Source organism: Ranitomeya imitator, chromosome 2, assembly GCF_032444005.1.
Source record: "Ranitomeya imitator isolate aRanImi1 chromosome 2, aRanImi1.pri, whole genome shotgun sequence".
In the NCBI taxonomy this organism is placed as follows: Eukaryota; Metazoa; Chordata; class Amphibia; order Anura; family Dendrobatidae; genus Ranitomeya; species Ranitomeya imitator.
In genome coordinates, this window is record NC_091283.1 from 231,689,462 (window position 1) to 231,704,979 (window position 15,518).

The 15,518-nt window shown below is 60.4% G+C and overlaps 1 protein-coding gene across 2 annotated transcripts in view; it reads left to right on the top strand.

The window, feature by feature from the left end:
* Positions 1-15,518, top strand: part of SCPEP1 (serine carboxypeptidase 1) — a 62,707-nt gene that overhangs the window by 12,149 nt on the left and 35,040 nt on the right. For both annotated transcript variants that reach the window (XM_069748714.1, XM_069748715.1), the window contains exons 2-3: positions 2,743-2,885; positions 11,982-12,071. In XM_069748714.1, the coding sequence (XP_069604815.1) occupies positions 2,743-2,885; positions 11,982-12,071 (233 nt within the window). The remainder of the gene's footprint in view (positions 1-2,742; positions 2,886-11,981; positions 12,072-15,518) is intronic.

The window sequence follows — 15,518 nt, forward strand, 5'->3', positions numbered from 1 at the left end:
TCCTCCTCCTCTATGTATTGATTACTCCCAGCATCCCCCTCTATAGTAATCTAGGCCCAGCCTCCTCCTCCTCTATGTATTGATCGCTCCCAGCCTCTTCCTCCTCTATATAGTGATCACTCCCAGCCTCCTCCTCCTCTATGTAGTGGTTGCTCCCAGCCTCCTCCTCCTCTATGTAGTGGTTGCTCCCAGCCTCCTCCTCCTCTATGTAGTGGTCTAGGCCCAGCCTCCTACTCTATGTAGTGATTGCTCCCAGCCTCCTCCTGCTCCTCCTCTATATAGTGATCGCTCCCAGCCTCCTCCTCCTTTATGTAGTGATCGCTCCCAGCCTCCTCCTCTGTGTTGATCGCTCCCAGCCTCCTCCTCCTCTATGTATTGATCGCTCCCAGCCTCCTCCTCCTCTCTGTAGTGACCTAGGCCCAGCCTCTTCCTCCTCTATATATATATATATATATATATATATATATATATATATGTATATATATATATATATATATACATACATATATATATATATATATTTATATTTATAGTGATCGCTCCCAGCCTCCTCCTCTATGTACTGGTTGCTCCTCCTCTATGTTGTGATGTAGGCCCAGCCTCCTCCTGCTCCTCCTCTATATAGTGATCGCTACCAGCCTCCTCCTGCTCCTCCTCTATGTATTGATCTCTCCCAGCCTCCTCCTCTCTGTAGTGATCTAGGCCCAGCCTCTTCCTCCTCCTCTATATAGTGATCGCTCCCAGCCTCCTCCTCCTCTCTGTAGTGATCTAGGCCTAGCCTCTTCCTCCTCCTCTATATAGTGATCGCTCCCCGTCTCCTCCTCCTCTCTGTAGTGATCTAGGCCCAGCCTCTTCCTCCTCCTCTATATAGTGATCGCTCCCAGCCTCCTCCTCCTCTCTGTAGTGATCTATGCCCAGCCTCTTCCTCCTCCTCTATATAGTGATCGCTCCCAGCCTCCTCCTCTATGTAGTGGTTGCTCCTCCTCTGTAGTGATCTAGGCCCAGCCTCCTCCTGCTCCTCCTCCTCTATGTAGTGATCGCTCCCAGCCTCCTCCTCCTGCTCCTCTATATAGTGATTGCTCCCAGCCTCCTCCTCCTCTATGTAGTGATGTAGGCCCAGCCTCCTCCTGCTCCTCCTCTATGTAGTGATGTAGGCCCAGCCTCCTCCTCTATGTATTGATCGCTCCCAGCCTCCTCCTCTATGTAGTGATGTAGGCCCAGCCTCCTCCTGCTCCTCCTCTATATAGTGATCGCTCCCAGCCTCCTCCTCCTCTATGTAGTGGTTGCTCCTCCTCTTCTATGTATTGATCGCTCCCAGCCTCCTCCTCCTCTCTGTAGTGATCTAGGCCCAGCCTCTTCCTCCTCCTCAATATAGTGATCGCTCCCAGCCTCCTGCTCTATGTAGTGGTTGCTCCTCCTCTATGTAGTGATGTAGGCCCAGCCTCCTCCTGCTCCTCCTCTATATAGTGATCGCTCCCAGCCTCCTCCTCCTCTATGTAGTGATGTAGGCCCAGCCTCCTCCTGCTCCTCCTCTATATAGTGATCGCTCCCAGCCTCCACCTCCTCTATGTAGTGGTTGCTCCTCCTCCTCCTCTATGTAGTGATGTAGGCCCAGCCTCCTCCTGCTCCTCCTCCTCTATATAGTGATCGCTCCCCAGCCTCCTCCTCTATGTAGTGGTGTAGGCCCAGCCTCCTCCTGCTTCTCCTCTATATAGTGATCGCTCCCCAGCTTCCTCCTCTATGTAGTGGTTACTCCTCCTCTATGTGGTGATGTAGGCCCAGCCTCCTCCTGCTACTCCTCTATGTAGTGATGTAGGCCCAGCCTCCTCCTCCTCTATGTAGTGATCGCTCCCAGCCTCCTCCTCCTCTATGTAGTGGTTGCTCCTCGTCCTCTATGTAGTGATGTAGGCCCAGCCTCCTCCTCCTCCTCCTCCTCTATGTAGTGATCGCTCCCAGCCTCCTCTTCCTCTATGTAGTGATCGCTCCCAGCCTCCTCCTGCTCCTCCTCCTCTTTGTAGTGATCGCTCCCAGCCTCCTCCTGCTCCTCCTCCTCTTTGTAGTGATCGCTCCCAGCCTCCTCCTGCTCCTCCTCCTCTATGTAGTGATCGCTCCCAGCCTCCTCCTGCTCCTCCTCCTCTTTGTAGTGATCGCTCCCAGCCTCCTCCTGCTCCTCCTCCTCTATGTAGTGATCGCTCCCAGCCTCCTCCTGCTCCTCCTCTATGTAGTGATCGCTCCCAGCCTCCTCCTGCTCATCCTCTGTCTAGTGATCGCTCCCAGCCTCCTCCTGCTCCTCCTCCTCTATGTTGTGATCGCTCCCAGCCTCCTCCTGCTCCTCCTCCTCTATGTTGTGATCGCTCCCAGCCTCCTCCTGCTCCTCCTACTCTATGTAGTGATCGCTCCCAGCCTCCTTCTGCTCATCCTCTGTCTAGTGATCGCTCCCAGCCTCCTCCTGCTCCTCCTCCTCTTTGTAGTGATCGCTCCCAGCCTCCTCCTGCTCCTCCTCTTTGTAGTGATCGCTCCCAGCCTCCTCCTGCTCCTCCTCCTCTATGTAGTGATTGCTCCCAGCCTCCTCCTCTTTGTAGTGATCGCTCCCAGCCTCCTGTTGCTCTCATTATTTTGTACTATCTCCTCCTAGAGGTGAGGGAAGTCTTTTACCCCTTGTCTGGTGATTTCGGGGACTTTTTACCCCCTGCCCATCACTTTGTGGCATGACAGGACCCCACCTGCTGCTTTCTCTGTTAGGCCGGCCGGCGAGGATGACTGAGGCCATGGAGGACTGGGGCTACGTGACGGTCAGGAAAGATGCCCACATGTTCTGGTGGCTCTACTACGCCAACCACCCAACGAGGAACTACACAGAGGTGCCCCTGGTCATGTGGCTGCAGGTAGGGACACTGCTGGGATGTGATTGCTTCACCCCTGTCACCTCCCCTCCAGGCTTTAGATCTGACCTCCTGCTTTCTGGCTCCTCCCATCTTCCTGGGCCTCATGCTCCTACCATTGTATTAGAGCGCCAGAGCTCCCCTTTCTTATCTCCTCCATCCCTATCCTCCAGGCTCCTTCCCCTCAGTCTCCTCCCATCTGCTCTTCTCCCTACAGGCTCCTCCCTCCCCATCCTCTGGGCTCCACCTTTCCCTTTTTCCCCGGGCTCCGCCTCTCCCTCTTTTCCCGGGCTCCGCCTCTCCCTCTTTCCCCGGGTTCCGCCTCTCCCTCTTTCCCCGGGCTCCGCCTCTCCCTCTTTTCCCAGGCTCCGCCTCTCCCTCTTTTCCCAGGCTCCGCCTCTCCCTCTTTCCCCAGGCTCCGCCTCTCCCTCTTTCCCGGGGCTCCGCCTCTCCCTTTTTCCCAGGCTCCGCTTCTCCCTCTTTCCCCAGGCTCCGCCTCTCCCTCTTTCCCCGGGCTCCGCCTCTCCCTCTTTTCCCAGGCTCCGCCTCTCCCTCTTTTCCCAGGCTCCGCTTCTCCCTCTTTCCCCAGGCTCCGCCTCTCCCTCTTTCCCCGGGCTCCGCCTCTCTCTCTTTTCCCAGGCTCCGCCTCTCCCTCTTTCCCCAGGCTCCGCCTCTCCCTATTTCCCCGTGCTCCGCCTCTCCCTCTTTCCCCTCCCTCTATCCCTGGCTCCATCTATCCCCCGTGCTCTGCCCCTTCCTCTAACCCCGTGCTCTGCCCCTTCCTCTACCCCCGGACTCCGCCGCTCCCTCTATTTCTGGGCTCCACCCATCCCCTTTCTCCGCCTCCCCCGGGCCTCTCCCGCTTTCCCCACCTCCTCTGGGCTCCTCCCCTCCCTCTTTCCCCTCCTCCTCCAGGCTCCTCCCCTCTTTCCTGGCCTACGGGCTCCTCCCCTCCCTCTTTCCCCGCCTCCTCCGGGCTCTTCCCCTCCTTCTTTCCCCACCTTCTCTGGGCTCTTCCCCTCCTGCCTCCTCTGGGCTCCACCCCTCCCTCTATCCCAAAGCTCTGCCCCTCCCTGTAACCCCGGCCTCCAGCCCTCCCTCTGTCCCTGGGCTCCGCCTATTCCCCTCCACCCCCTCCGGACTCAACCCCTACTCTCTTTCCCCACCTCCTCTGGGCCCCTCCCGCTTTCCTTGCCTCCTCTGCGCACCAGCCCTCCCTCTTTCCCCGCCTCCTCCAGGCTCCTCCCCTCCCTCTTTCCCCAACTCCTCCAGGCTCTTCCCCTCCCTCTTTCACCGCATTCTCTGGGCTGCTACCCTCCCCCTTTCCCCACCATTTCCAGGCTCCTCCCCTCCGTATTTTCCTGCCTCCTCTGGGGTCCTCCCCTCCCTCTTTTCCAGGCTCCTCCCCTCTCTCTATCCCCGCCTCCTCCGGACTCCACCCCTCCCCTCTCTCCACCTCCTTGGGCTCCTCCCCTCCCTCTTTCCCCGCCTTCTCTGGGCACCTCCCCTCCCTCTTTCCCCACCTTCTCTGGGCTCCTCCCTCTTTCCCCGCCTCCTCCATGCTCCTCCCCTCCCTATTTCCCCGACCCCTCCCCTCTCTTTCCCTGCCTCCTCCGGGCTTCTCCCCTCCCTTTTTCCCGCCTCCTCCGGACTCCTCCCATCTGTCCCCGCCTCCGGGCTCCTTCCCTCCCTCTTTCCCCGCCTTCTCTGGGCTCCTCCCTCTTTCCCCGCCTTCTCCATGCTCCTCCCCTCCCTCTTTCCCGGACTCCACCCCTCCCTCTTTTCCCACCTCCTCCCCTCCCTCTTTCCCCGCCTCCTCTGGGCTCCTTCCCCGCCTCCTCTGGGCTCCTCCCCTCTGTCCCCGCCTCTGGGCTCCTCCCCTCCCTCTTTCCCCGCCTTCTCTGGGCTCCTCCCTCTTTTCCCGCCTTCTCCATGCTCCTCCCCTCCCTCTTTTCCCGCCTCCTCCCCTCCCTCTTTCCCGCCTCCTCTGGACTCCTTCCCTGCCTCCTCTGTGCTCCTCCCCTCTGTCCCCGCCTCCAGACTCCTCCCCTCCCTCTTTCCCCACCTCCTCTGGGCTCCTCCTCTCCCTCTTTCCCCACCTCCTCCGGGCTTCTCCCCTCCCTCTTTCCCCACCTCCTCTGGGCTCCTCCCCTCCCTCTTTCCCCACCTCCTCTGGGCTCCTTCCCTCCCTCTTCCCCTGCCTCCTCTGGGCTGCTCCCCTCTCTCTTCCCCCGCCTCCTCTAGGCTCCTCTCCCTCTTTCCCCACCTCCTCTGGGCTCCTCCCCTCTCTCTCCTCCGGGCTCCTCCCCTCTCTCTTTCCCCGCCTCCTCCAGGCCCCTCCCCTCCCTCTTTCCCCACCTCCTCTGGGCTCCTCCCCTCCCTCTCCCCCGCCTCCTCCGGGCTCCTGCCCTCTCTTTCCCCGGCTCCTCCCCTCCCTCTTTCCCCACCTCCTCTGGGCTCCTCCTCTCCCTCTTCCCCTGCCTCCTCTGGGCTCCTCCCCTCTCTCTTTCCCCACCTCCTCTGGGCTCCTCCTCTCCCTCTTCCCCCGCCTCCTCTGGGCTCCTCCCCTCCCTCTCCCCCGCCTCCTTCGGGCTCCTCCCCTCTCTCTTTCCCCACCTCCTCTGGGCTTCTCTCCCTCTTCCCCCTCCGGGCTCCTCCTCTCCCTCTTCCCCCGCCTCCTCCGGGCTCCTCCTCTCCCTCTTCCCCGCCTCCTCTGGGCTCTTCCTCTCCCTCTTCCCCTTCCTCCTCCCCTCTCTCTTCCCCCGCCTCCTCTGGGCTCCTCCCCTCCCTCTCCCCCGCCTCCTCCGGGCTCCTCCCCTCTCTCTTTCCCCACCTCCTCTGGGCTCCTCCCCTCCCTCTTTCCCCACCACCTCCAGGCTCCTCCCCTCCCTCTTCCCCCGCCTCCTCCGGGCTCCTCCCCTCTCTTTCCCTGCCTCCTCCGGGCTCCTCCTCTCCCTCTTCCCCCGCCTCCTCCGGGCTCCTCCCCTCCCTCTTCCCCGCCTCCTCTGGGCTCCTCCCCTCCCTCTTCCCCCGCCTCCTCCGGGCTCCTCCCCTCTCTCTTTCCCTGCCTCCTCTGGGCTCCTCCTCTCCCTCTTTCCCCACCTCCTCTGGGCTTCTCCCTCTTCCCCTACCTCCTCTGGGCTCCTCTCCCTCTTCCCCCGCCTCCTCTGGGCTCCTCCCCTCCCTCTTCCCCACCTCCTCTGGGCTCCTCCTCTCCCTCTTTCCCCACCTCCTCTGGGCTTCTCCCTCTTCCCCCGCCTCCTCTGGGCTCCTCCTCTCCCTCTTTCCCCACCTCTTCTGGGCTTCTCCCTCTTCCCCCACCTCCTCTGGGCTCCTCCTCTCCCTCTTTTCCCACCTCCTCTGGGCTTCTCCCTCTTCCTCCACCTCCTCTGGGCTCCTCCTCTCCCTCTTTCCCCACCTCCTCTGGGCTTCTCCCTCTTCCCCCGCCTCCTCTGGGCTCCTCCCCTGCCTCTTTCCCCACCTCCTCCGGGCTTCTCCCCTCTCTCTTTCCCTGCCTCCTCCGGGCTCCTCCCCTTTTCTGCCACCTCCTCTGGGCTCCTCCTCTCCCTCTTTCCCCACCTCCTCTGGGCTCCTCCTCTCCCTCTTCCCCCACCTCCTCTGGGCTCCTCCCCTCCCTCTTTCCCCACCTCTTCTGGGCTTCTCCCTCTTTCCCCACCTCCTCTGGGCTTCTCCCTCTTCCCCCGCCTCCTCTGGGCTCCTCCCCTGCCTCTTTCCCCACCTCCTCCGGGCTCCTCCCCTCTTTCTTTCCCTGCCTCCTCCGGACTCCTCCCCTCCCTCTTCCCCCGCCTCCTCCGGGCTCCTCCCCTCCCTCTTCCCCCGCCTCCTCCGGGCTCCTCCCCTCTCTCTTTCCCTGCCTCCTCTGGGCTCCTCCTCTCCCTCTTTCCCCACCTACTCTGGGCTTCTCCCTCTTCCCCCACCTCCTCTGGGCTCCTCTCCTCCCTCTTCCCCCACCTCCTCTGGGCTTCTCCCTCTTCCCCCAGCTCCTCTGGGCTCCTCCTCTCCCTCTTTCCCCACCTCCTCCGGGCTCCTCCCCTCTTCCCCCACCTCCTCTGGGCTCCTCCTCTCCCTCTTTCCCCACCTCCTCTGGGCTTCTCCCTCTTTCCCCACCTCCTCTGGGCTCCTCCTCTCCCTCTTTCCCCACCTCCTCCGGGCTCCTCCTCTCTTCCCCCACCTCCTCCGGGCTCCTCCTCTCTCTCTTTCCCCACCTCCTCTGGGCTTCTCCCTCTTCCCCCACCTCCTCTGGGCTCCTCCTCTCCCTCTTCCCCCGCCTCCTCTGTGCTCCTCCCCTCCCTCTTTCCTCACCTCCTCTGGGCTTCTCCCTCTTCCCCCACATCCTCTGGGCTCCTCCTCTCCCTCTTTCCCCACCTCCTCTGGGCTTCTCCCTCTTCCCCCACCTCCTCTGGGCTCCTCCTCCCTCTCTTTCCCCACCTTCTCTGGGCTTCTCCCTCTTCCTCCACCTCCTCCGGGCTCCTCCTCTCCCTCTTTCCCCACCTCCTCTGGGCTCCTCCCCTCTTTCTTTCCCTGCCTCCTCCGGGCTCCTCCCCTCCCTCTTCCCCCGCCTCCTCCGGGCTCCTCCCCTCTCTCTTTCCCTGCCTCCTCTGGGCTCCTCCTCTCCCTCTTTCCCCACCTCCTCTGGGCTTCTCCCTCTTCCCCCACCTCCTCTGGGCTCCTCTCCTCCCTCTTCCCCCACCTCCTCTGGGCTTCTCCCTCTTCCCCCACCTCCTCTGGGCTTCTCCCTCTTCCCCCACCTCCTCTGGGCTCCTCTCCTCCCGCTTCCCCCACCTCCTCTGGGCTTCTCCCTCTTCCCCCGCCTCCTCTGGGCTCCTCCCCTGCCTCTTTCCCCACCTCCTCCGGGCTTCTCCCCTCTCTCTTTCCCTGCCTCCTCCGGGCTCCTCCCCTTTTCTGCCACCTCCTCCGGGCTCCTCCTCTCCCTCTTTCCCCACCTCCTCTGGGCTCCTCCCCTCTCTCTTTCCCTGCCTCCACTGGGCTCCTCCTCTCCTTCTTTCCCCACCTCCTCTGGGCTTCTCCCTCTTCCCCCACCTCCTCTGGGCTCCTCCTCTCCCTCTTTCCCCACCTCCTCTGGGCTTCTCCCTCTTCCCCCACCTCCTCTGGGCTCCTCCCTCTTCCCTCACCTTCTCTGGGCTCCTCCTCTCCCTCTTTCCCCACCTCCTCCGGGCTCCTCCTCTCTTCCCCCACCTCCTCCGGGCTCCTCCTCTCTCTCTTTCCCCACCTCCTCTGGGCTTCTCCCTCTTCCCCCACCTCCTCTGGGCTCCTCCCCTCCCTCTTTCCTCACCTCCTCTGGGCTCCTCCTCTCCCTCTTTCCCCACCTCCTCTGGGCTTCTCCCTCTTCCCCCACCTCCTCTGGGCTCCTCCTCCCTCTCTTTCCCCACCTCCTCTGGGCTTCTCCCTCTTCCTCCACCTCCTCTGGGCTCCTCCCTCTTCCCTCACCTTCTCTGGGCTCCTCCTCTCCCTCTTTCCCCACCTCCTCCGGGCTCCTCCTCTCTTCCCCCACCTCCTCCGGGCTCCTCCTCTCTCTCTTTCCCCACCTCCTCTGGGCTTCTCCCTCTTCCCCCACCTCCTCTGGGCTCCTCCCCTCCCTCTTTCCTCACCTCCTCTGGGCTCCTCCTCTCCCTCTTTCCCCACCTCCTCTGGGCTTCTCCCTCTTCCCCCACCTCCTCTGGGCTCCTCCTCCCTCTCTTTCCCCACCTCCTCTGGGCTTCTCCCTCTTCCTCCACCTCCTCTGGGCTCCTCCTCTCCCTCTTTCCTTACCTCCTTTGGGCTTCTCCCTCTTCCTCCACCTCCTCTGGGCTCCTCCTCTCCCTCTTTCCCCACCTCCTCTGGGCTCCTCCCCTGCCTCTTTCCCCACCTCCTCCCCTCTTTCTTTCCCTGCCTCCTCCGGGCTCCTCCCCTCCCTCTTCCCCCGCCTCCTCCGGGCTTCTCCCCTCTCTCTTTCCCTGCCTCCTCTGGGCTCCTCCTCTCCCTCTTTCCCCACCTCCTCTGGGCTTCTCCCTCTTCCCCCACCTCCTCTGGGCTCCTCTCCTCCCTCTTCCCCCACCTCCTCTGGGCTTCTCCCTCTTCCCCCACCTCCTCTGGGCTCCTCCTCTCCCTCTTTCCCCACCTCCTCCGGGCTCCTCCTCTCTTCCCCCACCTCCTCCGGGCTCCTCCTCTCTCTCTTTCCCCACCTCCTCTGGGCTTCTCCCTATTCCCCCACCTCCTCTGGGCTCCTCCTCTCCCTCTTCCCCCGCCTCCTCCGGGCTCCTCCTCTCTTCCCCCACCTCCTCCGGGCTCCTCCTCTCTCTCTTTCCCCACCTCCTCTGGGCTTCTCCCTCTTCCCCCACCTCCTCTGGGCTCCTCCTCTCCCTCTTCCCCCGCCTCCTCTGTGCTCCTCCCCTCCCTCTTTCCTCACCTCCTCTGGGCTTCTCCCTCTTCCCCCACATCCTCTGGGCTCCTCCTCTCCCTCTTTCCCCACCTCCTCTGGGCTTCTCCCTCTTCCCCCACCTCCTCTGGGCTCCTCCTCCCTCTCTTTCCCCACCTTCTCTGGGCTCCTCCTCCCTCTCTTTCCCCACCTTCTCTGGGCTTCTCCCTCTTCCTCCACCTCCTCTGGGCTCCTCCTCTCCCTCTTTCCTTACCTCCTTTGGGCTTCTCCCTCTTCCTCCACCTCCTCCGGGCTCCTCCTCTCCCTCTTTCCCCACCTCCTCTGGGCTCCTCCCCTCCCTCTTTCCCCACCTCCGGGCTCCTCCCCTCTTTCTTTCCCTGCCTCCTCCGGGCTCCTCCCCTCCCTCTTCCCCCGCCTCCTCCGGGCTCCTCCCCTCTCTCTTTCCCTGCCTCCTCTGGGCTCCTCCTCTCCCTCTTTCCCCACCTCCTCTGGGCTTCTCCCTCTTCCCCCACCTCCTCTGGGCTCCTCTCCTCCCTCTTCCCCCACCTCCTCTGGGCTTCTCCCTCTTCCCCCACCTCCTCTGGGCTTCTCCCTCTTCCCCCACCTCCTCTGGGCTCCTCTCCTCCCGCTTCCCCCACCTCCTCTGGGCTTCTCCCTCTTCCCCCGCCTCCTCTGGGCTCCTCCCCTGCCTCTTTCCCCACCTCCTCCGGGCTTCTCCCCTCTCTCTTTCCCTGCCTCCTCCGGGCTCCTCCCCTTTTCTGCCACCTCCTCCGGGCTCCTCCTCTCCCTCTTTCCCCACCTCCTCTGGGCTCCTCCCCTCTCTCTTTCCCTGCCTCCACTGGGCTCCTCCTCTCCTTCTTTCCCCACCTCCTCTGGGCTTCTCCCTCTTCCCCCACCTCCTCTGGGCTCCTCCTCTCCCTCTTTCCCCACCTCCTCTGGGCTTCTCCCTCTTCCCCCACCTCCTCTGGGCTCCTCCCTCTTCCCTCACCTTCTCTGGGCTCCTCCTCTCCCTCTTTCCCCACCTCCTCTGGGCTTCTCCCTCTTTCCCCACCTCCTCTGGGCTCCTCCTCTCCCTCTTTCCCCACCTCCTCCGGGCTCCTCCTCTCTTCCCCCACCTCCTCCGGGCTCCTCCTCTCTCTCTTTCCCCACCTCCTCTGGGCTTCTCCCTCTTCCCCCACCTCCTCTGGGCTCCTCCCCTCCCTCTTTCCTCACCTCCTCTGGGCTCCTCCTCTCCCTCTTTCCCCACCTCCTCTGGGCTTCTCCCTCTTCCCCCACCTCCTCTGGGCTCCTCCTCCCTCTCTTTCCCCACCTCCTCTGGGCTTCTCCCTCTTCCTCCACCTCCTCTGGGCTCCTCCTCTCCCTCTTTCCTTACCTCCTTTGGGCTTCTCCCTCTTCCTCCACCTCCTCTGGGCTCCTCCTCTCCCTCTTTCCCCACCTCCTCTGGGCTCCTCCCCTGCCTCTTTCCCCACCTCCTCCCCTCTTTCTTTCCCTGCCTCCTCCGGGCTCCTCCCCTCCCTCTTCCCCCGCCTCCTCCGGGCTTCTCCCCTCTCTCTTTCCCTGCCTCCTCTGGGCTCCTCCTCTCCCTCTTTCCCCACCTCCTCTGGGCTTCTCCCTCTTCCCCCACCTCCTCTGGGCTCCTCTCCTCCCTCTTCCCCCACCTCCTCTGGGCTTCTCCCTCTTCCCCCACCTCCTCTGGGCTCCTCCTCTCCCTCTTTCCCCACCTCCTCCGGGCTCCTCCTCTCTTCCCCCACCTCCTCCGGGCTCCTCCTCTCTCTCTTTCCCCACCTCCTCTGGGCTTCTCCCTATTCCCCCACCTCCTCTGGGCTCCTCCTCTCCCTCTTCCCCCGCCTCCTCTGTGCTCCTCCCCTCCCTCTTTCCTCACCTCCTCTGGGCTTCTCCCTCTTCCCCCACCTCCTCTGGGCTCCTCCTCTCCCTCTTTCCCCACCTCCTCTTGGCTTCTCCCTCTTCCCCCACCTCCTCTGGGCTCCTCCTCCCCCTCTTTCCCCACCTCCTCTGGGCTTCTCCCTCTTCCTCCACCTCCTCTGGGCTCCTCCTCTCCCTCTTTCCCCACCTCCTCTGGGCTTCTCCCTCTTCCCCTGCCTCCTCTAGGCTTCTCCCCTCCCTCTTTCCCCACCTCCTCTGGGCTCCTCCCCTCCCTCTTTCCCCATCTCCTCTGGGCTCCTCCCCTCCCTCTTTCCCCGCCTCCTCTGGGCTCTTCCCCCGCCTCCTCCGGGCTCCTCCCCTCTCTCTTTCCCTGCCTCCACTGGGCTCCTCCTCTCCTTCTTTCCCCACCTCCTCTGGGCTTCTCCCTCTTCCCCCACCTCCTCTGGGCTCCTCCTCTCCCTCTTTCCCCACCTCCTCTGGGCTTCTCCCTCTTCCCCCACCTCCTCTGGGCTCCTCCCTCTTCCCTCACCTTCTCTGGGCTCCTCCTCTCCCTCTTTCCCCACCTCCTCTGGGCTTCTCCCTCTTCCCCCGCCTCCTCTGGGCTCCTCCTCTCCCTCTTCCCCCGCCTCCTCTGGGCTCCTCCTCTCCCTCTTCCCCCGCCTCCTCCGGGCTCCTCCTCTCCCTCTTTCCCCACCTCCTCTGGGCTCCTCCCCTCTTCCCCCACCTCCTCCGGGCTCCTCCCCTCTTTCCCTGCCTCTCTCTCATTCCTGTGCTGTATGTATGATGTCCTGACTTTCTCCCTCCTCTGCACGCATCAGGGGGGTCCGGGAGCTTCCGGCTGTGGTTTTGGAAACTTTGAAGAGATTGGTCCCCGGGACACGAATTTGTTCATCAGGAACAGCAGCTGGGTGAGTATGTCATTACTGTCTGCAGGGGGCGCTCCGAGCTCACCAAAGCAGTTACCTCTGGAGCTGCACTCAGAACTGCACCATACATCACGTCTTATCCTCCAGTCACCTCCAGAGCTGCAGTCACTATTCTGCGGTTTCATCCTGCCTCATTGTGAGGGTCCTCCAGAGCTGCACTCACTATTCTGCTGTTACATCACATCTTATCCTCCAGTCACCTAAAGAGCTGCAGTCACTATTCTGCTGTTTCATCCTGCCTTATTGTGAGGGTCCTCCAGAGCTGCACTCACATTTCTGCGGTTCCATCCTGCGTTATTGTGAGGGTCCTCCAGAGCTGCACTCACTATTCTGCTGTTTCATCCTGCCTTATTGTGAGGGTCCTCCAGAGCTGCACTCACTATTCTGCGGTTCCATCCTGCGTTATTGTGAGGGTCCTCCAGAGCTGCACTCACTATTCTGCTGTTACGTCCTTCCTTATTGTGAGGGTCCCCCAGAGCTGCACTCACTATTCTGCGGTTCCATCCTGCCTTATTGCGAGGGTCTTCCAGAGCTGCACTCACTATTCTGCTGTTACGTCCTTCCTTATTGTGAGGGTCCTCCAGAGCTGCAGTCACTATTCTGCGGTTTCATCCTGCCTTATTGTGAGGGTCCTCCAGAGCTGCACTCACTATTCTGCTGTTCCAACCTGCCTTATTGCGAGGGTCCTCCAGAGCTGCACTCACTATTCTGCGGTTTCATCCTGCCTTATTGTGAGGGTCCTCCAGAGCTGTGCACTCACTATTCTGCGGTTTCATCCTGCCTTATTGCGAGGGTCCTCCAGAGCTGCACTCACTATTCTGCTGTTACGTCCTTCCTTATTGTGAGGGTCCTCCAGAGCTGCACTCACTATTCTGCTGTTTCGTCCTGCCTTATTGTGAGGGTCCTCCAGAGCCGCACTCACTATTCTGCTGTTTCATCCTGCCTTATTGTGAGGGTACTCCAGAGCTGTGCACTCACTATTCTGCGGTTTCATCCTGCTTTATTGTGAGGGTCCTCCAAAGCTGCACTCACTATTCTGCTGTTCCATCCTGCCTTATTGCGAGGGTCCTCCAGAGCTGTGCACTCACTATTCTGCGGTTTCATCCTGCCTTATTGCGAGGGTCCTCCAGAGCTGCACTCACTATTCTGCTGTTACGTCCTTCCATATTGTGAGGGTCCTCCAGAGCTGCACTCACTATTCTGCTGTTTCATCCTGCCTTATTGTGAGGGTCCTCTAGAGCTGCACTCACTATTCTGCGGTTTCATCCTGCCTTATTGTGAGGGTCCTCCAGAGCCGCACTCACTATTCTGCGGTTTCATCCTGCCTTATTGTGAGGGTCCTCCAGAGCCGCACTCACTATTCTGCGGTTTCATCCTGCCTTATTGTGAGGGTCCTCCAGAGCTGCACTCACTATTCTGCTGTTTCATCCTGCCTTATTGTGAGGGTCCTCCAGAGCTGTGCACTCACTGTTCTGCGGTTTCATCCTGCCTTATTGTGAGGGTCCTCTAGAGCTGCAGTCACTATTCTGCTGTTTCATCCTGCCTTATTGTGAGGGTCCTCCAGAGCTGCACTCACTATTCTGCTGTTCTGTCCTGCTTTATTGTGAGGGTCCTCCAGAGCTGCACTCACTATTCTGTGGTTTCGTCCTGCCTTATTGTGAGGGTCCTCCAGAGCTGCACTCACTATTCTGCGGTTCCATCCTGCGTTATTGTGAGGGTCCTCCAGAGCTGCACTCACTATTCTGCTGTTACGTCCTTCCTTATTGTGAGGGTCCCCCAGAGCTGCACTCACTATTCTGCGGTTCCATCCTGCCTTATTGCGAGGGTCCTCCAGAGCTGCACTCACTATTCTGCTGTTACGTCCTTCCTTATTGTGAGGGTCCTCCAGAGCTGCAGTCACTATTCTGCGGTTTCATCCTGCCTTATTGTGAGGGTCCTCCAGAGCTGCACTCACTATTCTGCTGTTCCATCCTGCCTTATTGCGAGGGTCCTCCAGAGCTGCACTCACTATTCTGCGGTTTCATCCTGCTTTATTGTGAGGGTCCTCCAAAGCTGCACTCACTATTCTGCTGTTCCATCCTGCCTTATTGCGAGGGTCCTCCAGAGCTGTGCACTCACTATTCTGCGGTTTCATCCTGCCTTATTGCGAGGGTCCTCCAGAGCTGCACTCACTATTCTGCTGTTACGTCCTTCCATATTGTGAGGGTCCTCCAGAGCTGCACTCACTATTCTGCTGTTTCATCCTGCCTTATTGTGAGGGTCCTCTAGAGCTGCACTCACTATTCTGCGGTTTCATCCTGCCTTATTGTGAGGGTCCTCCAGAGCCGCACTCACTATTCTGCGGTTTCATCCTGCCTTATTGTGAGGGTCCTCCAGAGCCGCACTCACTATTCTGCGGTTTCATCCTGCCTTATTGTGAGGGTCCTCCAGAGCTGCACTCACTATTCTGCTGTTTCATCCTGCCTTATTGTGAGGGTCCTCCAGAGCTGTGCACTCACTGTTCTGCGGTTTCATCCTGCCTTATTGTGAGGGTCCTCTAGAGCTGCAGTCACTATTCTGCTGTTTCATCCTGCCTTATTGTGAGGGTCCTCCAGAGCTGCACTCACTATTCTGCTGTTCTGTCCTGCCTTATTGTGAGGGTCCTCCAGAGCTGCACTCACTATTCTGTGGTTTCGTCCTGCCTTATTGTGAGGGTCCTCCAGAGCTGCACTCACTATTCTGCGGTTTCATCCTGCCTTGTTTGTGAGGGTCCTCCAGAGCTGCACTCACTATTCTGCTGTTACGTCCTTCCTTATTGTGAGGGTCCTCCAGAGCTGCACTCACTATTCTGCTGTTCCGTCCTGCCTTATTGTGAGGGTCCTCCAGAGCTGCACTCACTATTCTGCGATTTCTTCCTGCCTTGTTGTGAGGGTCCTCCAGAGCTGCACTCACTATTCTGCGGTTTCTTCCTGCCTTATTGTGAGGGTCCTCCAGAGCTGCACTCACTATTCTGCTGTTCTGTTATGAAAGGTAATTCAGTACCGCAATGGACATAGAGGTCAGCGCACATACAGTGACCTGGCAATAACCCAAAAAACAAGAACGAGCTCTGAGACGTGGGAACTCTGTTGACCGCAATCCCTAATCCTCTCCAACCACACTAAAGGCAGCCGTGGATTGCGCCTAACGTTCCCTATGCAACTCGGCACGGCCTGAGAAACTAGCTAGCCTGAAGATAGAAAATAAGCCTACCTTGCCTCAGAGAAATGCCCCAAAGGAAAAGGCAGCCCCCACATATAATGACCGTGAGTTAAGATGAAAAGACAAACGTAGAGATGAAATAGATTTAGCAAAGTGAGGCCCAACTTTCTGAACAGAGCGAGGATAGGAAAGGTAACTTTGCGGTCAACACAAAACCCTACAAAAACCACGCAAAGGGGGCAAAAAGAC